The sequence below is a fragment of the Giraffa tippelskirchi genome, chromosome 4 (genome assembly GCF_054371585.1).
Source record: "Giraffa tippelskirchi isolate mGirTip1 chromosome 4, T2T-mGirTip1v1.2.pri, whole genome shotgun sequence".
Taxonomy (NCBI): Eukaryota; Metazoa; Chordata; class Mammalia; order Artiodactyla; family Giraffidae; genus Giraffa; species Giraffa tippelskirchi.
In genome coordinates this window covers 139,900,369-139,925,311 of record NC_137278.1, presented here as the reverse complement: position 1 = coordinate 139,925,311, position 24,943 = coordinate 139,900,369, and the positions used below count along the sequence as shown (strand labels likewise).

The window sequence follows — 24,943 nt, the reverse complement described above, 5'->3', positions numbered from 1 at the left end:
AAATTTGAATAAAGTCCCATAAGTACGCAGGAAGTCAGGCAAAGTTTTTGATCAGCAAACCTTTGTCCTTCCATTTCTGCTGTGTCTTTTATCTGACTTGTTAGCAATCACATTAGCTAATTGTTTTAAATCTAATTTTCACATCTAATATTTTAAATCTAAAATCTAAATATTTACTAAAAATCTAATATTTTACTCTGCTGAAGATTGATAAATTTGAATATCATATCCAAGAAGTGCATCCATTCGTTTGTTTTATTCAACCACATAATCACTTTCAAAAAGTGAGGTATTGACTCAGAGAACTATATTCAATATCCTATAATAATTTACAATGGAAAAGAATATGAAAAAGAATAAAATCAACTATACTTCAATTTAAAAAGTGAGGTACTTAAATGTGAAATACCTTCAGTGTTAATTATTTTGAAAAAAAGTGAAGCAAAGTTTATTATTATAGGTGATTTTTGAAACTCCCAAAAGAATCATTTTATGAGAAGTAGTAAAGTATTATGTATGTACATATGATTAAAAAGTACATATGTACATGCAAGCACATATGTGTATATATGTATATGTATTATATAATTCCTGCATGTGTATACATATACATGTATGTATACACACATGTATGTGAAATCATGCATGTTATATGTATGTGCATGAACCCAGAGGTTAGACAAGCTAAATACTAATTGCTGTCCTGTGCTATTTCAAATTTTCTTGGCCATGACCTTGAAAACATTATATAACTTACGAAGCTTCAGCTTCTTTAACTAGAAATTCAGTACAGCAATGCTTTTAATATTGCTTTTATAGAGGTTTTTTAGAGGAAAAGATAATGCACTTAGAAAATTATGAAACTCTATAAATATAAATGTTAATCTTTATCACTTTACCAAAAAATGGTTTTTCATGGTTCTTACCATGAAAAAATCTCCAGAGAATATTTGACTTGCATATATACCTCTTTTAAATAAACAACTATGAAAACCCCTCTGATTATGGTGAGGAAGTATAAGGCAACATGTGCAGAATTATCTTTTGTAATATGTATTGAAGTACAAATACAGAATTTTAATATTAGTTTGATTATAGTTCTGAAGACAGAATTTTAGATTGTGAATGGCTTCTAAATAGGATACAATTAATTAATTATCCATCATTTCCTTCAGGTAATCTCTGTTTACTATTTAAACATGTCAGCTTTGGAACTTTGCATTTCAGGAATTGTAAGAAAAGCCACAGGAACAGAACATATGTACTTGGAAAAAATGTTTCCCTATACATCAAACATGTAATTATAACATCTTTTGTTCTTGACTGATCACTTAAAACTCATTTATTGGGTGGCATTACCTAATTAGAAAGTAATATCTAACATCTGGATAGGATGGATCAACCTTATGCTACACTTGAAATACTTTGCTTAAAGGAAAAAAAAAAAAAAAGGCTTTGCTGGAACAAGCTCCAATAAATGGTTGGAAGCCATCATGTGAAATGTGTGCTAGATGAAATTACATCCAGTGAACAGTAAGTCATCACTCAAGTTTGCCCAATTAAAGTGTTGATAAGTTCTTAAAAGAGCTTTAAATATCTATTTATGCTAAAATAAATGATAGTTAATATACTTCACCCTACATGTAAACTAGTGTCTAGTAATAATCTGCATGGGTAGGATTTTTTTTTTTCACTTTTTGAGCTACATAGATTATAAGTCCCTTTATAAATTAATGTGATCATAACACAACAATCCCTTTAATAAGTATGGACTTAAGAATACAGCTATCAAGTTTTCTCAGACAGCTAAGGCAGGATTTAAAAATCACCCTAGCAGAAAGTACATTTCCTGGGTCCAGAGAATTCTGGTATTAACATCATCTGAGGATCATGTCAGCTGAAAACAACGTCTGACAGGTGGGATACAGAAATGAGTGAACAGATGTAAAAAAAAATAAAATAAAAAAGGGGGAAAGGATAAAAGGAAGAAAGAAATAAAGAGAGGGAGGGAGAGAAAAGTGGTCTACAGAGCAAACTGGGCTTCGTTCTCCTTAATTTTATTATGACTAGTTCTAAAATAGCTCATTAACATTTTTAGAATCAGTTGACAGAGAAAAATTTGGCATGCCCTCTATAACTCAATAGAAACATAAACCATATTTTAAAAATATTTTAAGTTTCTGGGGACGGTATTGCATATCCAGTTGACACTGTGTCCTGTCCCTTACAGGTAGATCCAAACAGCATTGCTGCCAAAGATGGCCGAATTCGAGAAGGGGATCGTATTTTGCAAGTACGTGATGCAGTTATTTTCTCTAGTTTCCTTCTATCTGTCCAACAGCTTTCATTTTATTTCACACCTTGAAAAATATTAGAGAAAATAATTTCCCTTTGTTTCTGGATAGTAACATCTACAAAACTAAAAGCTATCATTCAAACCTTTTAAAAAAATTGATAGTGCCATTTATTAAGGATTATTAGCTAATAATTTTAGTAACACATAATCTCTGGACTCAGATACCTCAACTTCAGCTTCCAGCTCCATCACTTACTTGGACGCTTTACTTAACTTCTCATTGTAAGACTGTTTGCTCATCTTAAAGAATGATAACAGTAAAATATATTATGGCAAAGGTTAGATGTGATTAAGCATGTGATGTGCTTAGTGAGTAATAATTGCATGGCCAGAAATAAGTGTATGGTGTGTAATAAGCATGAACTGCTGTTGTTACTGGCATCAGCAGCATTTATTGCTGCCTTTTCCACAATAACTTAGGTAAACAGTGATCCCAGTGTTCCATTATGATGAAAGTTTAGAAATATGAAGTCTTAATTATTTACAAATGACTTGCTGAGGACAGGTGGAGGATGGACATGTGAAAACATAGAGATGGACTGAATTTCAGTTTAACAACAGAGATGGTAAGCACCTTATGGGAGGTGTGTAGACTGGAAAGAGTTCCAAGCCAAATCAGGAAAACCCTTGAAAGCCAAAGTTCCTATCATAAATCTTCCTTGACCCGCTTTGTCACTTCTGAGTCCTTTCCCATAAAGAGTGGCTGCAGGAAGACACACAGCACCCCAGCTCTTGTATCCAATTTAACCCAAAAAATAAGAAGAGAGGCCTTTGAATTTCACTGCAGAAAAAAAAGAAAAATGAAAGGGTTAGTAGCTCCATCATGTTTGATACTGCAACCCCATGGACAGTAGCCCACCAGGCTCCTCTGTCCATAGAATTCTCCAGGCAAGAATACTGGAGTGGGTTCCTGTTCAGTTCAGTTACTCAGTTGTGTCCGACTCTTTGCAACCTTGTGGACTGCAGCCTGTCAGGCTTCTCTGTCCATGGAATTTTTCAGGCAAGAATACTGGAGTGAGTTGCCATTTTGTCTTCTAGGGACTGGAGTAGGTAACCATTTCTTTCTCCAGGAGATCTTCCTGACCCAGGGATTGAACCCTGGCCTCCTGCATTGCAAGTAGATTCTTTACCATCTGAACGACCAGGGAAGCAGATCACACCTGTAAAACAGGAAGGAGGACTCAAATGACACATTGAAGAAGTTACAACCTGTTGATATATTCTGTAAAACTTTTAGTTGTTGTATCTATCATTCCCATTTCTCCTTCTTAGATATGAACCCCTGAAAAATATTTCTTTTGATTCAATGCATTTGGATTCAACACTCTACCTGGAACCAGGGCTTTAAAATAAACAAGCTGCCATGGCAGCCTTTGGGGCACTCCCTGTGTAATTAGGAAGACAGCTGCATACACAGATGATGACAGTACAATGTGGCATTGTTGTCAGAAAGTTGTGCCACACCAGAGGGATGTCCTACTCAGCCTTCTGCTGTTTTCTTTCCTTTCTTTAGGGAGACACTCACCAAATCGCACCACTTCTCCATTCTCCTTCCCTTCTCAAGTGAGAGGCCACAGAACTCCTTTTTCATCAGGGACCCTCTATTAGAGCTCCAATTAGGAAAGAATTGGAGATTATTCGTGGTCCCACTAGTTCTCAGGAAACTTCAAGAATATATAACTTCAACTTTAGTGAACTCCTTTGTTAAACAAAATGGGATATGTCACTGGATAATTCAGGGGCAGGAAAAGTGAATCAAGAAGTTAAGACTTAGTCTTGTCTGTTACCCTATTTTCAATATCTCTTTCACACATATAAATAAATGAGGGGATGAAAGACAGGTATTCAGTAGAGAGAGTGACAGAATAGATGAAGGAGTAAAGCTTTAATTATGTATCCTCATTAATAAAAAGCATATGATTTTAGTGTGTCATCCGGATAATGAAGCTCCAAAAATATTTCTTTAGTATTCGACTTATGAATCATTTTAAATGTGTTGCTTACTTTGTTGCTGCTGCTGCTGCTAAGTCGCTTCAGTCGTGTCCGACTCTGTGCGACCCCATAGACGGCAGCCCACCAGGCTCCCCCGTCCCTGGGATTCTCCAGGCAAAAACACTGGCGTGGGTTGCCATTGCCTTCTCCAATGCATGAAAGTGAAAAGTGAAAGTGAAGTCGCTCAGTCGTGTCCAACTCTTAGCGACCCCATAGACTGCAGCCTACCAGGCTCCTCCGTCCATGGGCTTGTCCAGGCAAGAGTACTGGAGTAGGGTGCCATTGCCTTCTCCGTGTACTTTGTTAATATCCTCAATTAAGTAAACTGAAAAGAATGTAACCTTCCTTTGATGCTGAGGGTCACATCACACCCAGCAGTCACCACCCAATGCTATAATGGAGTAAAATGCTCAGTGACTGAAAGGTCTGGAAGATTGTGTGCCCCTATATTAAATGACCCTAGTTGGCTACTTTTTCTGTTGTGTTGAGTCTGTATTTTGTCATTTTTCTCATGCTGTTACCAGCTGTCACTTTTTCCTCTCAACTTCTGCTCACCACACCCCATATTCAATACTGCAGCCTCACTGACTCCCTTCCTAGTTTCTAGCTCACCACATCCCAAACACAGTTAGTAAAATACAGTTAGATACACAATACACAAATACAGTTAGTAAAATGGCATCTGTTAGTTCTGCAGGTAGAGTTCAACAGAAGTAGAGTACATGTGTTTCCATAGTTGCATACTATATGTTTTGACACTTCCTTATTTTTGGCTATATTTTGGGCAGATAAAGTTATCAGATAAAAAATTTTCTGGATAATAAGGCATTCCGTAATGGACCTAGTTCACTGAAACAGCAGCAGGATTGATCAAGTACTGTGGTTTGCCTGATTAGTTTATATTCAGTGACAAATATGTCACATCTAATGAATAAATACCTGTCACATTAAAAAGCCTAGAATTCAGTTCGATCTGCACACACAGGAAACAAAGAGTCTTAAGAGTGATAGTAAAATTATATTAAAGAAAACGGTGACAAAATTGTACTCATAGACAAATAGCTCCTGTGTGGCTGGTAAGGAGATTATGGGATACATTGTAATGAACAATTAATGACTCCTTTCCCAGGGAGATGAGAGTAGGAGAAAGAGAGGATATCTTCTCATCCTTTAGCTTTCCTGTCTGGCTTTGATTTGAATGAATCTTGTTAAAGCAATTGTGATTTTAATTTCCTGTTCACAATGACCTAAGTATAGTACTTCTATGGCTCTGCCCTCATTGTGTAGCTAAAATTTTCTAACTGTAGTGCTCCGTGAACATGTTAGAGGACCTTCCTCAGTGGCACCACATACACACGGGTATTCACACAATATTGATAGAAGGTAGGGATCATACAGAAGAGAAACTATGACCCAGCTTCATGAGGATGCATTCTAGCTCTCAGGTGTTTTTTTTTTTTCTCTGCAAGTGCTTGAAAGTCTATTTGCTGTGCTATTGCTACAAACTGGTTATATCAGACGTGTTCCCAGGAATTAATTTGGGGAGGTCCTTTAACAAAATTGTAGTGCTGAGCCAGAGAGAAAAATTAAAGACACATACATGATTGGCTATCTAAAGGAAAGAGTGTTCTATTCTCACATTCTCTTTGGCATAGTAAGCATATAGTATTCCACGTAAGGATATGTTATTCTAATCTTGACCAGAAAAGTCAGTCATGTTTCTAAGGATTATTCCCTGACAAAACCCTGAAAAGCTCAAAACAGTGGAACAATAAGACCTCTAATCAGTTCTTTCTTTCTCTGCCCTAAACTGGTCCTTAGCATTTCTTCGTACTCTTACTTGCTTTTTTTGGATAACTATTTTCCTTCTGTTTCTATTTGTTTCACCTCTGTATCTCTATGCTTCCTTTGCCTTCTTTTTCACGGTAAAATATCAAGACATTTGACATAAATCTTTCCTCTTTTGCCTAAGATTTTTGGGTTTTCAAATAAGAAATTCTACCACCTATAGTTGGTTGAATGCCAAGAACTTTAGTTGCCTACCTGCCCATGGTACACTGACACGAAAAACCTAAAAATTGTCATATTTAAACAAAAAAGAAGCTATATGAAGACAACTTCTAGACTTCTAAGTTTTACACACATTCACATACTAAGTCACTTCAGTCATGTCTGACTCTTTGCTGCCCTATAGACTATAGCCTTTCAGGCTCCTTTGTCCATGGGGTTCTCCAGGCAAGAATACTGGAGGGGGTTGCCATATCCTCCTCCAGGGGATCTTCCTGACCCAGGGACTGAACACTCATCTCTTATGTCTCCTACACTGGTAGGGAGATTCTTTACTACTAGTGCCACCTGAGAAGCCACACATACACACACACCCACACACTCATGCATGTACAGGAGATTAGGCCTAAAGTGGGATTTTGGCTGATTTCTCTTTGTAATTGCCACAAATCTCTTCTAAGTCAAGATAATATCCATTTTGAAACTAATGTTTACATATGCCCATGCACAGAAAATGCTGCTGCTGCTAAGTTGCTTCAGTCGTGTCCGACTCTTAGCGACCCTACAGACGGCAGCCCACCAGGCTCCCCCATCCCTGGGACTCTCCAGGCAAGAATACTGGAGTGGGTTGCCATTTCCTTCTCCAGTGCACGAAAGTGAAAAGTGAAAGTGAAGTCGCTCAGTCGTGTCTGACTCTCAGTGACCCCATGGACTGCAGCCTACCAGGCTCCTCCGTCCATGGGATTTTCCAGGCAAGAGTACTGGAGTGGGTTGCCAGTGCCTTCTCCGAAAAATGAGACAGGTATATTATCTAGCAGGCTTTTTTTAAAATTTATAACAAAGTTACATATTGCCTTCTTCCTCTCTCTTTTCCCCTCTATTGTCTTGGAATGGAAGTCTTTCATTAAATAGTGAGGACTCCATTCCTCATCTATGTCCTCTCTTTGTTTCTGGCTCCTTCACTCTTTCTGTCTGCGTGGTGTTTCCAGGCATAGGAAGCTGTTTTCCTACAAGCAACCCTTCAGCTATGAGCCACCATTCAGGAAACAAAGCAAATGAAGGTGGAAAGCTCTGTTTCCATTCCTCGAGTCTTTTCATTTCATAAGAAGAATCTTTGATGAAATTTATGGCTGCATTTTTTGTCTCAATATCAATCTGAGTCTCAAACTAATCTTCCAAGTACAATGGAATCTACTAACCAGGTGGCTAAGGTGACCTTTATTTTGAAAAAGAAATAAAAATTGCATGTTAATGCTGGTTTTCTGTGGCAAATTTATTTCACTCCACCTATGATTCTGGATGTAAACTGTTTCTACAACATATGATCTGTCCTCCCAAAATAAGGACATAATGCCCAGACTGAAGATCATAGCTCTGGTCATTATGAGTTCACGGAGGAGATAGAAGAGTATCAACTATAAAGGAAATCAAACTCAGCCATAGTATTTATTGATGACCCTCTGAGAATTAAAAACACATATGAGATAGATATCTCTTAAGCTAGAACTATGTTTACTATTGCAGATTTCATTGTTATGCATGAATTTTAATATATTTGTTTTGTTTAGAAGAAAAGAATCTTTCTGAGGGATTAAAAAATATAAATAATCATAGTAATAATAATAGCAACAATAGCATTAATAGTAATATATACCAATCTTGTGCACTTTCTGTATACAAGTCACTTATTTAAACCTTTTACATATATTAACCCATTTAATCCTGTAACAGCCCTCTGAGAAAGGCACTATTATCTGCATTTTAATAGAGAAAAACATAATAGTAACATTAACATGAATGAAGAGTGTTTAGATTAATGGTAAGTAAAATTTACATGAAGAATTTGGAAGTGAGAAAAAATGAGAACTGCATTTCAAATTTTTCATAAAAGTTTAAGATAAATTGTGTGAGATCATCCAACTCATTCTCCTTAGGATCAGTGTGCTTACAGAGGAGGGAAGAAGAAAGACTAGATGCAGAGAAGAAAGATAGACACATAGATGCATCACAGATATACTACTAAGAATTACTATGAAAGGGGTGGAAACCCTCAAAACTCAAAGAAAGTAAAACTTTTCATATTATTTTTTAACTACACTCAGGTGGGGGGAGTAATCCTCCACTACCAATTTATGTTTATTTAAAGGAAAAAAGGCCTTGGACCCAGTACAGAAATAGCTTTTCAGATATATATTTACAAAAAAAAAAAAACCGAAAAAAGAAAACTACAACATATCCTTCTGGGTCATTAGTCCCCAGTTTTGAATCAAATTTTTTTTTTCTAATTTGATAAATTTTATTTGGAAATTGCAAAAGGAAAAGAAAATAGATTTGAAAGTTATAAAAGCTGAATTTCCTGTCTACACACACAAGTGAAAAACTGAGGAGCTATTCATTTGATTACAGTAAGAAAATACAGCATGTGGTTTTTCCCTCCTTTGACTATTATTGTCTGCTTCGTTCGTTCTAAATATGAGTCTATAAGGATCATTGATTGTGATGCACAGATGAGATTCCTGAGCTTGTCTTCAGATAATTATGTCTGTCTTCATGAGTCAGCCAGAATCCCAGAGACCCACAAGGAGAAAACCTCAGGAGTATACTTCATGCTTTTAAGAAGAAATTCTCAATGAAAGATGTTAGATTAATTATTGAAAATAGTGGTCAGTGCAGCCACATTTTGTTTAATTGATTGACATAATTAATACTTATTTTAGATAGAATTACTTGACCTCTTCAATTGAAATTTCATTCTACTTTCTTTGATTATGTGTTATGGGTCAAAAATCTCATTGTCTCTATGGAATGGAATGATTAATAAAGTAAAATAAATTTATAAAGGGCAAAGAAAAAATACATCAATAAGAGCTAAATACCTTTGAACATGAAAATGTGGTTTAAAATGCAAATTTTAGGAACCTTATTTTCTCTGTAGCACTTAGAAAAAAAATTGTACATTTCAAACACTACTAGAATCTATTGTTTTTAATAAAAAATTTACTCAAGCTTGGCTTCTTTCATTAAACATTCCTATTAAAGGAAACATTTGTTTTTTTAAATTTAAGTATACTTAAGAGTTGAACCTTATTTCATTAGTTTTGTTGTTTTAGAGAAGCAGATAAATCTGAGAAAGGAGCTAAAAGTAGACGAGGATGTTATCGATAAGCTAGCTCTCCTTTGATTAGTTAAGCATCAGAAGATATCCGGAGAGTGATTTGGGGCAACTGAGTCAGACCCACATGCAAATATAAGATGATTAAATGAAAATGCAAGCAGCAGCAGTCCGGGAGCATCGCCCGGTGAGAGATAACACGGCGGCTCTCTAATTGGCTCACAGCAAGCGCGCTGGATGACGGATTTCAGTTGTGGTATTGCTGGGCCTGCTTTCCCCAGCACCATTATCTCAGAGTGACACTTCCATTACTCTGAGCGGAGAAAGATGAACGTCACCTGTCAGGGGCTGGTTAATTGTGTTGCTAGATGTATGTTGCCAGGGCGCAGGTTGGACATTTATGAACATAACTGCTTCCTCTGATGTCCGCCATCCTTCAGGGATCGATATGGCTCTTACAGTAAGCGCGTAATTGAGTGAAGGCACTTACCACTGAGGGGCTGAAGACGAGCCCATTGTGTGAGCTTCATTGTCCATACATTTACCATAAATGAGCTGATATTTGCCATTTATTGTGTGCAGCATTGTGGAAATGGAAACTAATGCGCCACTTTCATTTGTTTTCTAGATAAATGGGGAAGACGTCCTGGATCGCGAGGCGGCGGTGGCCCAGCTGTCTAGCGATGAGTGCAGGAGAATCCTGCTGCTGGTCGCAAGGCCAGAGAGTCAGGTCAGAACACAGAGAAAAAGTCTTGGACTGAAACTTAGGTTCATTGTCTGCTTTTCCACATCAGATCAGTGCCACAGTTATTTATAAAACCAGGCATACAAAATAGAATCCAGTCATCATTCCCAGTTTGCCAACCTTATCAAAACAGTTATAAGTAAAGACTCCTTAATATTGCTCCACATAAAGGCAGCTAAACAACTTGTTTTTTAAAAGAAACACAAAATTGACTAATTACTCTTTCCTTCCACTTGCCAGCTATTTTAAATTAATTCATAAATGAAAAATGATTGACTTTATGTGATATTTAATTCTGTGTGCATCCCTGCTTTAGGTTGTCATCTAAAAATACTTAATTGGCATATTAAGGTATCTTAAAAGAATCTCTAATGAGAGAAACATTAGCATATCTAGCTATCAACTCAAATCTTTTTAGAGTGCCTTTATCAATAAAATACCTTAGGTAGCATGGTGTGGTTCCACGTATAGTAGATGAATTTTTTCCAATTTTAGCATAACAGACACGTCTGTCTGGCCAAAACCAAAAACTGATAGCTCCTAAGGAATTTTTTTATATCTTTACAGAGGGAGATGTCATGAAAGTAAAGGAGAGGTAATGGTGGAAGAAAAGTACTATCGGTACTTCTTTTTATGTCCTTTTTATCCCCCACCACAATGCAGAAAGGACCTTACATTGTCACCATTCTATCCTTCGGTCAGTGGTTTGAGTGAAGTTGGTTATATCACCATTTGTCTTTTAGGTTATTGATCTGATATTTTTCAGACTCAGTAACTACATCCTATCTATAAATTACATTGAGTAAGTGTATTTCAGTGTCAGACTGAATCCTGACTCAAATATAGTGGTTATAAAAGATCACCCTTTCCGCATATATTTCCTTTATGCCCTTGACCATTCTAAATGGTTCCCATAAAGCCTGCCATAGCCCAGGGCAGGCTGGAGTTTCACACCTGAGGTCCTGGGAGTGGGTTGGACAGGCTGCAACTGGCTGGGCTGCCTATGTGAGAGTGAATTATTAAAATACTATGAAATTGCACTAATTACCTGGAAATTTGGCAAACCAGTTAATCTCAATGACCCCATTTTCTTGAAAAAGAATAAAGAGGCTAAATACATATTAGTGAAATTAATGGTAAATTGAAAAGAGCTCAATAGTCACCCTTTGTAGAAGAGATACTTTGACTTTATCATGTGGTTTCCCTGCCCTTTCCATGTAACTGCTAGACAACCTCATTAATTTAGAATTAAAGCATTTCCTTTACTATGCTATATAACAGCTATAATGTACTGTGGAAAGAATAGAAATTAATAACGTAAGACCAGATCCTGTTAATCTTTGATAGCATACATATTCTGAGTAGAACCAGTGGTGTTTTTGAATAACTGACTACACTCCTAACCCAAGAGTTAATATTGGAGGATGAATTTTCAAACAATATTTTCCACAATTGATAAAAGATGGTCATCTGACTCTGAAGGATACCATCCTGTCTGACAAAAGTAGGATCTTCCTTAGCCCCTTGATCCTGAAGAAGTCATAATGACACTGGAATGAAGCTGATTGCTTTTAGAAAACCAGATTTCTGGAAAAATAAGGACAGAAAATGCATCGTAACACCATACTTTAAAATGTAATTTAAGCATTACATGCTATAAGGTGGCAAAAGCAAAACAAAACAAAACTTGTATTTACGTCACCATATTTTCCCATCAGTTTCAATATATTTCATTATTGCATTTTTGTGTGTATATTTTATTTAAGGAGAGTATGGAAGTTTATGTGTCATTTTTCTAGCCTTTAAAAAAAAATGTTTCAAATACTCTCAGAAATGATCTGCAGAGTTGCTGGGGGCAGTATTGTGCAACCATGCAATATTTTTAAATAACTCATTTCTTTCATTTCCTGTCAACTTACTTTCATTTTCTGCCCATTTTCTTCCTTAGACCATTAAAGATATTGCTGTTTTGTCCTATTCCCCTTGGGACACTGGGTGAGAACAGGCTCTTGTAAGAACTGTAGGGAACTTTTGAGACAGTGCAGGTTGTTCCTTTCTTTGAGATACCACGTGTGATCCTCTGTGGCACTGACATATCCCCCTGTATGACTATGCTCAGCTCCAGGGAAAAGTCAGTCTGCACTGGACTCAGACTGCCATATTTATGTCAGTCTGTCACATTATGGGACATATGACAGGGAGACGAGGTGAGCCAGAAGAATCTCTCCTGACTTAGCGTGTTGCGTATTCCTCCAGCCTAGAGGGATGCCTTATCAAAGCAGACAGACACTAACTACCCATGGCAACCCAGAGATCTGTGAGGTTAGCTAACAAGAAAAGGGTTACAGGGAACTGTTAATTTCTATCGTTTGTTCTCTTTGTTTTCCCCACCCCTTCATTTCAATTTCAAAAGATTCTGTTCTATCGTTCACTGTATCAATGTTGGTAAATATTTTGTTTTGACCTGATTAAAGAAACATTCCTTGGTATGCTTATAAAAAATAAACAATTCTAGCTTTAAGTAATTTCTTTTGGTGTCTGGCATTTGCAACTTCATGAAACTTAAAAGGGATTAAAAAATATAAAACTTGAACAATTATGAATTGGACTGAATTTAAATTTTTAGTCAGCTTAATTTTCATAACTCATCTGCATATCAAAGTCACTGGGGTGGAACTTGGTCAAGTTATTCAGGCCAAATTGAAATAAATGAGGATGAATAAATGCATTGATGCTTTTGGCCCAGTCAAGTTTGAGATAAGGTCTAGGTAGCCTTCAGTAAATAAAAAAGAAAGCTATGATTGCCTTCTTTTAATGAATATGATGCATATACACTAATGCCTCTTCTAATGCAATTTAATGTTTTCTCAGGGATTCCCAGGTGATTCAGTGATAAATTAAAAAATCCACCTACCAATGCCGGAGACATCGGCTTGATCCCTGGGTCAGGGAGATCCGCTGGAGGAGGGCATGGCAACCCCCTCCAGCATCCTTGCCTAGAAAATTCGATGGATAGAGAAACCTGGCAGGCTACAGTCCATGGGGGTCACAAAGAGTTGGACACAACTGAGCACGCATACAGGTTTAAGTTTTAGAAGTTCAGCTCTCTTAAAGACAAGCTTGTTTTATGTGTTTGTTTGGTGCTTAAGCATTAGTCTGACGGTGAAAACATCTCCCACTCTTATTAATTTTGACTCACTAGAAAACTGCTGTTCCATTGTAACACAGAGTAAAGAAGAACTTTGACAATTATCCAGTTAATTCAATCAGTATAGACAGCTAATTTATGTAATCCAGCTCCAAAAACCCACTTTGAGGCAAATTATCTGTATTGACTGTCAACACTTATCATATTAACAAGATAACCACGAGTTTTCCACTTTACTTTGTATTAAGAAGCCAAAAGATTCGTTTGGTTTAGTTTGTATAAGACTCCGAGAAGAATATCTGCCTTCAGCACCCACAGACAAAACCCTGCAGGCTTCACACTGCTCCCTCACCCTTATATGCAACATTTAAGGTCTTTTTCCTTGGAACTGGGTCTGAGAAATGAATCACAATAGTTATACCATAGCGTCACTTTGTTTTTGAGAATAACTTGGAATTTTCCTTTTTTTCAGATAAAATAAATGTGTGTATTTGTGGCAAGGAGCCATCTTGCTAACTTGAAAGTCATCCACCTCAAAATCAAAAACAGAGTGAGGGTAGCATCAGTGTGTGTGTGTGTGTGTGTGTGTACTGAGAGGGGCACTTTGTTGGGAGTTGCTTTGAGGTTGTTGTTAAGGAAAAAGGCCCTATTGTCTCATAGCCCTATTAGTACCACTGCAGTTCTTTAGCACAGGGACTGTTGGAGGTAATGAGCGTGACAGCTGTGGATTATGCAGCATGCTTTTCATACATTTTGAAAGACGGTAATGTTCTGTGCTGTGAGATCTACTCAGTTATGAGAGAAAATCTGTAGTTCTGTTTTAGGAAAAGATAAAAAGCGTAAGAGCCCAATTTTTTTTATCACCTTTTCTTCCTGCTGAGAGGTGAACTATAGCAGGCTGGTATTTTGAAGAGAATCATTATGATAAAAGGAACTAGTCAGGCGTCACCATTTAAGTTTACCCTATTTTAGCATGAGTCCTCACTAACAGAATATAATGTACTAATGTATTCTTATGTAGGTGGATGAAGGCTGGCTGGAAGATGAAAGGAATGAATTCTTAGAGGAGTTAAACTTGGCGATGTTGGAAGAACAGCATAATGAAGCAATGCAGCGCACTGCCAATGAGGTGGAGCAGGTAGGACCACGATCTGAACTCCATCATTGGAAATGATGCTATTCTTCCTTAAATGCATAATCTTAAATGAAATTTTTTAAAAAAATCAAAGAGTTTTAGTGAACATCTCTGTGATGGTAATTTCTGAAGGCAAAAGATCATCTCAAATGAAGCAGAGGAAATAAATACAATTTTTTCTATTAAGAGTATTTTTAGTTTGGGAAGCTTTGGGACCATTATGGAGGGCACAGTAGTATGCAGGTGCTGACTCAGCTTCTGTTCAATGTAATTCAGAAATTTAATAGTAAAAATATATTTTGCCTCTCAGTACACCAGCTGGAGACAAACTATATCTCATGAGGTAACCCCTCCTCCTCAAAAAGTAATTTTTTTATTTTAAAATATCAATGTATGTATTTGAATATCTACTTGAGGAAGATGATGACATGATTAAGCCATTGATCTTATTTGGATATTTGGTATCATGATTACACCTGAATTACGAGTAGTTAGACTTGAGATTATTGACATCATTTTGCCTTAAGGTCACATATTCATTCAACAAAAAATTCTGAGCCCCTGATATACTTCAAGTACCACATTTAATCCTGAGAATACAAACAAAATGAGCAAAATTCCTTCCTTTAAGTAACTCATAACTGGTGAATGATCCAAATGTGGTTTGTGGCAAACTGAGCCCTAGGTATCTTTTCATTTTTGTTGTCATTGTTTTTTACTAGATAAAATTAAGATCAATATAGCCTAGATTTTTTTATGTCAGATTCATATCATTCATTTACCTGATATAATTGTATTAACACTTCTGCTGTCAACCTGCTGATTGTTTAATTATCATCCTATTCTCAACATTAATTGGTAACTCACCCTAAAAGATATTTATTTTAAAAAGTCCTGACAGTTAGGCTTAGGAACATAAAACACAAACATCCTATCACTTTACCAAACTGAATGATGAGATACAGTGACATGCTGGCATCCCATAACAGAGGGGTATATGTGTGTGTGTGTGTGTGTGTGTGTGTATGCGAGTGTGCACAATCACTAATATTAGTGCATATACTAATAATTAGGTTGCAAACTATAATTGACAGAACCATGTGTGCTCACCATGGGTGTTCAGTGGCCACTTCACAAACAGTAGTTCATGCTCAGAAGCAATGCTGCTACTGTAGTGATTGCTTTTCAATATAAGGAGGACAGATTGAAATTTTTATGTATGACTTCAACACTGGCCACAAATAAAGATATTTTTTGCTGGCAGCTGCTGGTTACGAGCAAGAAAGTCCTTGCTGCAGGCTTTTTCTCTCTTAGATACAAAATGTGACCTGATACAGAATTGACAGGAGGATGTTGGAATAAAGAAAAAAGGGAAAAATCCTGTCCAGGTGAAGTGATACGGTGTCAGATGCTGCCTACTCATCAGACATAATACAAATGCTAGGTCTTTTGAGGTAACACAAGATGTCCCTGAGGTTAGGTTTTCACTTTGTAGAAATTTTTCTTCACCATGAGACTGAAAAATGATGAGAAATACAGAAACCTTTAAAAGTCCTTTGCCCTTATAAACAATAATACTACATTAGAAATGTCTTGGTAGAAGCATTGCCTGTCACTATAATAATTCCATGGGGAAATGATAAATTATAGAGTAGCGTTATGTCAGAAACCAGGAATTTTAGTTTTGAGAATAGAAAACTCTTTTTATTTTCACATGTGCTCATAAACCAATAACAAAATAATGGGAAATGCAATTAAAAATTGCATATCCATATATAAAAACTAAAATATACATCCATCTGAAAGTTTCACTTTACATGCTCTCCTTGGTCCTGTGACTGCTGTTGACACACATTTTGTCAATAAATTTGTCTATCATTTATACTCCATAAGAAAAATATCACCTTCTTATATTTTTCAGCTTACTCTTAGACAGGAGAAAATATAAATATAAGTATTGTCGTATACAAACTAAACTGTGCAATATCAGTAATACCCTCTGGGGATTTTATAGGGATTCCCTGGTGGCTCAGATGGTAAAGAGTCTGCCTGCAATGTGGGAGACCTGGGTTCGATCCCTGGGTCGGGAAGATTCACTGGAGAAGGAAATAGCAACACATTCCAATATTTTTGCCTGGGAGTTTTATGGCACAGTGTGCAAATGTTACCATATTTGATGTCACTGTCACCTTATAGCAAGGAATATAGAGATGTATCAAGTTTTCCATTATTAGTTACAATTACTTATGTATGTTCGCTCACTAAGTCACTTCAGTTGTATCTCACTCTGTGCAACCCTATGGACTGAAGCCTGCCAGACTCCTCTGTCCATGGGATTCTCCAGACAAGAATACTGAAGTGGGTGGCCATGCCCTTCTCCAGGGGAACTTCCTGACCCATGGATTGAACCCACATCTCTTACATCTACCTGCATTGGCAAGGGGGTTCTTTACCACTAGTGCCTTGTATAACATTCTTTTTTATCAATAAGACATTTTAAATCAATCATAGTATGTTCTCAACAAATGAGGAAAAATATTTTATGGGAAGATTGAGAATCCTAGAATTAACATGATACCTGGTCATGTTCTCCCTCCAGTTCATTATGTTTTTTCTGTCATTACTTGATTAGAAGAAAGCAACAATTATTTGGCAAACCTGTTTTACTTTTTACCACCTATCCTTTCTTTCTTTGACACTAACAGGCTTTATTATATCTAATTATATAATTTCCTGCTAAAGGGAAAAATGTATATATGTATAAAAGTGAGTAAACTTAGACATAAGGAGAAAACAATCTAGAAATTGTATTTGTAGACTTTTATAAGAGAAGTGATAGAATAAAGAGTAACTTTACGCTATTCATGGAGAAACAACTAGATGTGCATCTCCCTGGGGCAGTGACAGTTAATTATTCTGCATGAAAAGCCAAAAATTACCAGGGAGTGAAGTTCACATATATACTTACATACATATCTGTCCACTGACATTATGCCCTTGTCTGGCAATCAGTGCTGCTCAGATTTGAGGGGAACCATCATTTTACTCTCAGTAGTATAAAACTCACTTCTGAAGGAAATTACTGGCTAGGAGTAAAAAAATTTTTTAAAATAACCTAATGAGTCCTAAGACATTACTGTTGCTTTTGAGCAGCATGATATGGAGATGCCTTGAAGTCAAAGTACATGTATGCAAGAATACAGCACCTTGGATGTAAAGAAATCCTGTCCATGGAGGATGGCACTGGCCTCCTAGACTTCCTGCCTAAGAAGTTACATCCATCTGGGACTAAGTTTCCTTATCTATGGACAGAAGGTCTTGGGCTCCTGTACTTATTCCTGAAATTTTGTGATATTTCATTTATTATCATCAGTGTATTACTAGATCCAATGAAGTTTCTTTTGAACTTGAGAAAAGTTCATGAAAAAAGAAATAGTAACAAATGATGTGGCTTCTGAACTCCAGACCTGCATTGCTGAAGACTGTTTTGGGATTCTGTCTTACTCAACCTTTTGTATGTTATCACCTCAGAAACTCATAAAGTCACCTCATTTATACAACTTCACTCCAGTTTCTCAACTAAAAGAGAGCCTAAGACAAGAATCACTTATTTTAAATCTCTCATTTAATTTTAATTAAATTATTTTCATGTATCCCATTTTATTTATCTTCAAGTGAGTAGCATAGCCATATTCAAGCAGCTTTTGTTTTCTTCATTTTAGAGAAAAAAAAAAAAGACTGCCATCAGCCAATTGCCTTTATTTGTAAAACTGTTATGGATACTAAAATTAGGGTAGCTTTCTAGGAGCTGAACTTTTGCCAAGAAGCATTGTTTTTTTCAAACAAGTTTTCAACGAATGATTTTCAAAATAATTAACTTTCTTTCTTCTCTTAACTTTATTTTCTTAGCCAAAAAAACAAGAAGAAGAAGAAGGCACAACAGATACGGCAACATCCTCGTCCAACAACCATGAGAAGGACAGTGGAGTGGGGCGCACAGATGAAAGCCTGAGGAATGACGAGAGCTCAGAGCAGGAGAATGCAACCGAGGATCCCAATGGCGCATCTCTGAAAAGCAAAAGAGAGCTGGGGCAGAGTCAAGACACTCTGGGAAGCGTTGAACTTCAGTGCAATGAGAGTTTTGTGTCTGGTGAATACATTGACTCAGACTGTATTGGCAACCAAGATGAGGAGTGTGAGAGATTTCGGCAGCTCTTGGAGCTCAAATGCAAGATAAGGAAGCATGGGGAGTATGACCTGTATTACTCAAGCAGCACAATAGAATGCAATCAGGGAGGAAGAGAGGGAGTGGAGCACGAACTACAGTTGCTTAATGAAGAACTGAGAAACATTGAACTTGAGTGCCAAACTATCATGCAGGCTCACAGGCTCCAGAAAGTGACAGACCAGTATGGAGATATCTGGGCATTGCATGATGGAGGATTCCGAAGTTATAACACCAGCATAGATACCCAGAGGGGAAAACTAGATGACATCCTTGAACACCCAGAAAAGTCAGACAAAGACAGTTCCAGTGCTTACAACACAGCTGAAAGTTGCAGAAGCACTCCACTCACTGTGGACCGTTCCCCTGACAGTTCCCTTCCAAGAGTGATCAGCCTCACCAATAAGAAAAACCTGAGAAGCACAATGGCAGCCAACCAGTCCTCTTCTGGACAGAGCACTAAAGAGTCAACTTGCACCAAAGCCAAAACCTCTGAACAAGGCTGTGTCATTGAAGGCAAAGAGAAGACTTCAGAAAGCAGCAAGCTTTCTGATCCAGAGAAGCCCAGCAGTGAACACATCCCTTATCTCTCTCCTTACCATAGCTCCTCCTATAGATATGCAAACATCCCAGCACACGCCAGGCATTATCAAAGCTACATGCAGTTAATTCAACAGAAGTCCGCAGTCGAGTATGCTCAGAGTCAGCTCAGCTTGGTGAGCGTGTGCAAGGAGTCGCAGAAGTGCTTAGAACCCAAGATGGAATGGAAGGTGAAAATCAGGAGTGACGGAACGCGGTACATCACCAAGAGACCCGTGCGGGACCGCATTCTGAAGGAGCGTGCCTTAAAGATCAAGGAGGAGCGGAGCGGCATGACCACGGACGATGACACCATGAGCGAGATGAAGATGGGGCGCTACTGGAGCAAAGAGGAGAGGAAGCAACACTTGGTGCGGGCCAAGGAGCAGCGGCGCCGCCGAGAGTTCATGATGCGCAGCCGGCTGGAGTGTCTCAAGGAGAGTCCCCAGAGCGGCAGTGAGGGCAAGAAAGAGGTCAACATCATTGAACTGAGTCACAAAAAGATGATGAAGAAAAGAAACAAGAAAATTTTGGACAACTGGATGACAATCCAAGAACTGATGACCCACGGGGCCAAGTCCCCTGATGGTACACAAGTTCCTAATGCCTTTTTGTCTGTCACCACGGTATGACCCAATGGATGGAATGCAGCTGATTTTCAGAGGGTGCTACCAGTTTGGGTAGAGGATGTTTGCCTCGTTCAATGTGGCATTTTTATATATATTTTGTGACTCTTTACAGTTTAAATTTTTTGTAAGCAAAAATACCTGCTAATTTTTCTTTTGTTTTTCATATATCGGTGCTTCTTTTTGGCTGAGATTTTTTTCTTTGACTTGTGATATAGTCATATTACTCATTTATATTTAAAAACAAGCAAAAGGAGAGAAAACAAAAAAACTTGCACAAAAATACTGAGGAGCCAATTAATTCCCTATTTTAATGTACCTGTTGTAGATCTGGATTTATTTCTCTAGTTTACTTATGTTCAACTTTAATAACAACTCAATGCCAAAACATTTCTATGCTTGCTTCTTGACCTAATACATATGAAATCAAACCTGATGATAAATCATGTGCCACATCTTGTTTTATACATAAAAATCACCTCTTTTTAACATCCTGTTGTACATTTTACACATAAATGGCCATTATCTTTGTCTCAGTAAAGTGTAGGTGGACAATCTTCCTGTGGTATGTAGTGACACTGTTTATGTAGTTAGATAGTTGTGGTAATTGTGCCAATAAAAGAGAAATAAATTATTGATTATCCCTGAGAAAAGCTATCAAGGAGTGTTTTATTTCCATTGTTCCCTGTGGTTACCAGATATAAATTAGTTACATATGAATACTCTTTAGAAGACCCCTAATTGTGAATTATAAAATGTGTACATTTTCTGTCCCATTTTTCAATAAATTGTCCTGAAATACTTCCCGTAGATCATTGTGTCACATATTCTTACCAAGATTAAGTTATGTAGATCATCTAAGATTTGCTGTCTAAGCATTCAATAATCATGAGTTTATGCTCTCCTTGACTGCTACCCACATAAAGAAAATCCAAGAACAATTTAAGGGATGATATGGAGACAGAGGATCAGTAAGTAGCTGAGACTGTTTGTAAGGACACTGTGTTAGCTCAAACTGCCATAATGACATACTCTAGGCTGTGTGGCTTAAACAACAGGAATTTCTCACAGTTCTTGAGGCTGGAAATCCAACATCAAGGCACCAACCAATTCAGCTCCTGATAAGGGCTCTCTTCCTGTTTTGTAAATGACCTCCTTGCTTTGTCCTCACAAGGTAGAGAGACAGAGGAAGCTGTTTGGTGTAACTTCTTTTAAGGACACTAATCCCGTCATGAGGGTCTCACCATCATGACCTCATTTAAACTTAGTTACCACCCAAAGGCCCCATTTCCAGCTACCATCACATTAGGACTTAGAGCTTCAACATATGGATTTGTCAGGGGAAGGCACTTCAGATCACAGCACCGTGAGCATTTGTTTAGTTCATCCTTTGGAAAGAAATTCTTGGAAACTGTCTTTTCAATAATTTTCAGCCTACTCAATTATAGATGCCTTATTAAAAAGTGAGATTGTTAGATTATCAGATAGGATATTTGAGTCTAGCTTTTCATCATATAAAATCAACTATATCATATATCAATCATGATGCCTTCAAAGTGAAAGACCAGATCAATGTGTGTGTGAATTTGATCAAATTTTCATTCAACCCGAGAGATTGTTTTAACACAACAGAGACACAACATCCAAACATCTTTGAAGCTACTTTCCTGTTTAAAAACCTACAGTGGCTCCTTACTAGCTCTTAAATCAAACTCTGATGTCCCAGCCTTATTTTCAAGGTTCTCCACTAACTTGCCCCCCTTGCCTCCTGTGCCTCCTCTTTAGGTTTTCTCTGATTGTTCTGGCTTCCGAGCAGCCTACCCATTTTCACTGAAGTTATCTAATGTTATTTACCCATCTGGAGTTTCTGTGCCAAATCCTACACCTCTCTTGGAGGGTAATCACATGTACATTTTCTCTTCAAAGCCTGTTTTGATGACACTGGGTTTTCTCTGCATGTTGACATACACTATGATGCACCTGCAGTTTATTTTACCTTGAAGATTTTATCCTTCCATTATTTGGATCACATACACAGAACTTACTGTCTCCCTGCACAGATCTAAAGTTCATGGAGTCTGGCTCTTGAGTCACCTTCTTTGTAAATCTCTCATAGGATGTCATTTAAACAATAGTGAATGCTAGTTGAGTTAAATGGTTTTATTCACTTATCTCACATATTGGTCCTTTTGTTATTATTTTCCTTACTCGTCTACCCGTCTAAGTTCTTACCTTTTAAAGGGCTATTACACAGATGGAAAGAAATAAATCTTATTTACATATAATAAAAAGCTGGTCTCAAAAATATTAAGATAGTGATAGTAATAGCAACTTAAGTCAACTGAAAATTTCATCACTGCTAACTTTAATCCAATCAGTAAAACTACTCTGAGTGCACCTAGACCTAAATTTTCATCAGATGGTTTTAAATAAGAATGCCTCTCTATCTTAAAAACTCAATTTCTTCCTGATCTAATGCCTATGGTTATTGTTTATCCTCTTGATACAACTGGGTTTAAATATTCATTGAATTCAAATTACTCCTATAGACAAATGAGTTTGGAACCAACATGTAGATATTTTCCAGAAGAAATATGTACACATCTTACAGAATATAGTGTTTCCAAAGTTACCAACTTAATTTTATTTTTATTAAGGCCAAGTGTGCTTGCCAATTTTTTAAAACTGTGATGTTAGTGTTTTTCATGTATGTGTTTATACAATTCTACAAATTGCAAAATGTCTTTTTCAAAAATCAGTGAAAATCTGAGAAGTGTTATGTTTTATCTTTCTACATAACATATCTTTGTGCTAAGCATGTTTTTTTTTTAATAAATGATTAATAAACCTGCTGCTCAACAAAGAAAAATAATTGACTATATGTGGAATATTTTATTTTAGTTCAAAAGACATATGTGAATGTGAAGAGAAAAAAATACTTTACTTGGGCTTGCCTTTGAAATTCCGTAGTTTTTATTGACAGAAATTAGTGTTAGGATCCATATGTTGAATGACCTAAGGAGGGGGAAATAATGTATACTGTATGGGCGTTTCTTCACTGTGTGTCATGAAGGCTATTATTGCCATGTTATTTTGTGCAGACTTTAGGAGCACACAACAGGGCTTCCTCTAACATAACCTTTCCATAATTACATACTGATTTAATCCATGTCTTGCTGCTGTGTCTAAATCTTCCATCTAAACATATTTTTATGCCTCCAATGAGTTGTTACTCTCTACTTCAAATTATTTTGTGATGGTGCCACTATTTGCTGCTCTGTCTCACTTATCACCGGAGTCTTCTCGAATTTCTCTTTTATCTGGCGAGTGACAAAGCAGTGTGAATTTTCTTTTCATATTCTGTCAGGTTGTCTTCAATACCCTTACCCAGTCATCTTTTGGTATATACTGTCTCCGTCTCCTGCCTAATTACCTCGACAGATCTGGATTTGTTCTCCCTGGACACCTTTCCCAGTCTTCCTAACTTGGGGCAGCAACACTGGGCCTCCTAAATACTACTTTCCTCACTTTGCTTGAATACCTTCAGAAATCTTTTCCTGATCATAGGATAAAATTTAAATGCCTGAGATATTCATCAAGGACTTTATAATTTAACCTCAACTTTTTTTCTATCTGACCTCACACTTCTCTCCAGAAAGAATTTCTAACTCAGACCTCAAGAAATCTGTGTCTTATGGAGTGGTGGTAATTTAGTCACTAAGTTGTGTCCAACTTTTGCAACCCCATGGACTGTAACCTGCCAGGCTCCTCTGTCCATGGAATTTTCCAGGCAAGAATACTATAGTGGGTTGCCATTTCCTACTCCAGGGGATCTTCCTGACCCAGGGATCAAACTCACATCTCTTGTGTCTCCTGCATTGGCAAGCAGATTCTTTACCAACTGCACCTCTTGGGAAGATGCAACTTCATACTAATATTCTTCCAATTTTAATTAAAATTTAATGAAATTTTATTTTCTATTGATTTGTACTCTACTATTTAGTTGATTTCCATTATTTTTATTTGTATGAATAATCATGGATTGGTATAATATAGTTCATAATAACACAATAATAATTATTAAATAATTTCTATTAATTTTCAATGAATTGAATACTGCAATAGGTTCACTGACAAATTCACTTCTTAGAAAATAAAGTAAAAAAAAAAAAAATTCCCAGAAAGTTATTTTCCACTTACCTGAAGTCTATGTTCTCTTTCCAGTTTCTCATCATTATTTTTCAAAATGTAAATATTTGGAACTATATTAAAAAGATTTAAAGTCTAGGTAAAGCAAACCATTTGCTGCTGTAAACATGAATGAAATGGCTTCAGAATTTAAATGAATAGTGACAACAGGAAACCACTGACAAAATAATTGACCTTAACAGTCCTTATTAATAAGAGAATATTTTGAGGGTTTTTTTTAATTCTCTTTTTTTTTTTTCATTTCTACTTAAGTATGCTACCTTTTTCAACAGGACTGGTTTATACTGGAACAGGTTTATAAGGAGTCTCCTTGTAGAACTGAGTTAATAGTCCCATAAAGCTGATTATTTGGGGATGTTTTGTGTTACTTCTAATGTCCCATTCTGCTTCTGCTTTAGTCAGACAGGACTCCCCACAGTTTAACATACCACTCTCATTCTCAAGGCCACTCTGCATGTAGTGTTCTGCATGTTAAATAAACCCTCTCCTTTCTCTTTGTCAACATTTTCCCATCTCTCCAGGGGATTTTCTCTAACTCTTGCTAACAGCCTCTCATTTCTGAACACTCACAGAAGGTACTATCTTATCACTCCCTTGGCTTTCCACCCAATAGTGCCTAATAGGTTTTCCATAATGTGTCTCTCATGATTCAAGTTTGTTGTGCAGTTAGTAATCATTGCCACATATATCCTTCTGGAGTTTCTTCTGTTTTACCAAAAAACAGCTGCTCAGGATTTTGAGTGCCTTGCATGTTTTACATGCCCTAGTCAACTGTGTTGTGTTGCAACAAGTACTGCTCCTGAGTTCAC

General features: G+C 37.0%; 1 protein-coding gene across 3 annotated transcripts in view; it reads left to right on the top strand.

The window, feature by feature from the left end:
* The window catches only part of PDZRN4 (PDZ domain containing ring finger 4), a 401,102-nt gene extending 378,300 nt beyond the window's left edge, over positions 1-22,802 (top strand). For all 3 annotated transcript variants that reach the window (XM_081587468.1, XM_081587469.1, XM_081587470.1), the window contains 4 exons: positions 2,231-2,293; positions 10,096-10,197; positions 14,382-14,498; positions 18,405-22,802. In XM_081587468.1, the coding sequence (XP_081443594.1) occupies positions 2,231-2,293; positions 10,096-10,197; positions 14,382-14,498; positions 18,405-19,931 (1,809 nt within the window). In that variant the 3' untranslated portion in view covers positions 19,932-22,802. The remainder of the gene's footprint in view (positions 1-2,230; positions 2,294-10,095; positions 10,198-14,381; positions 14,499-18,404) is intronic.
* The last annotated feature ends 2,141 nt before the right edge of the window (positions 22,803-24,943 follow it).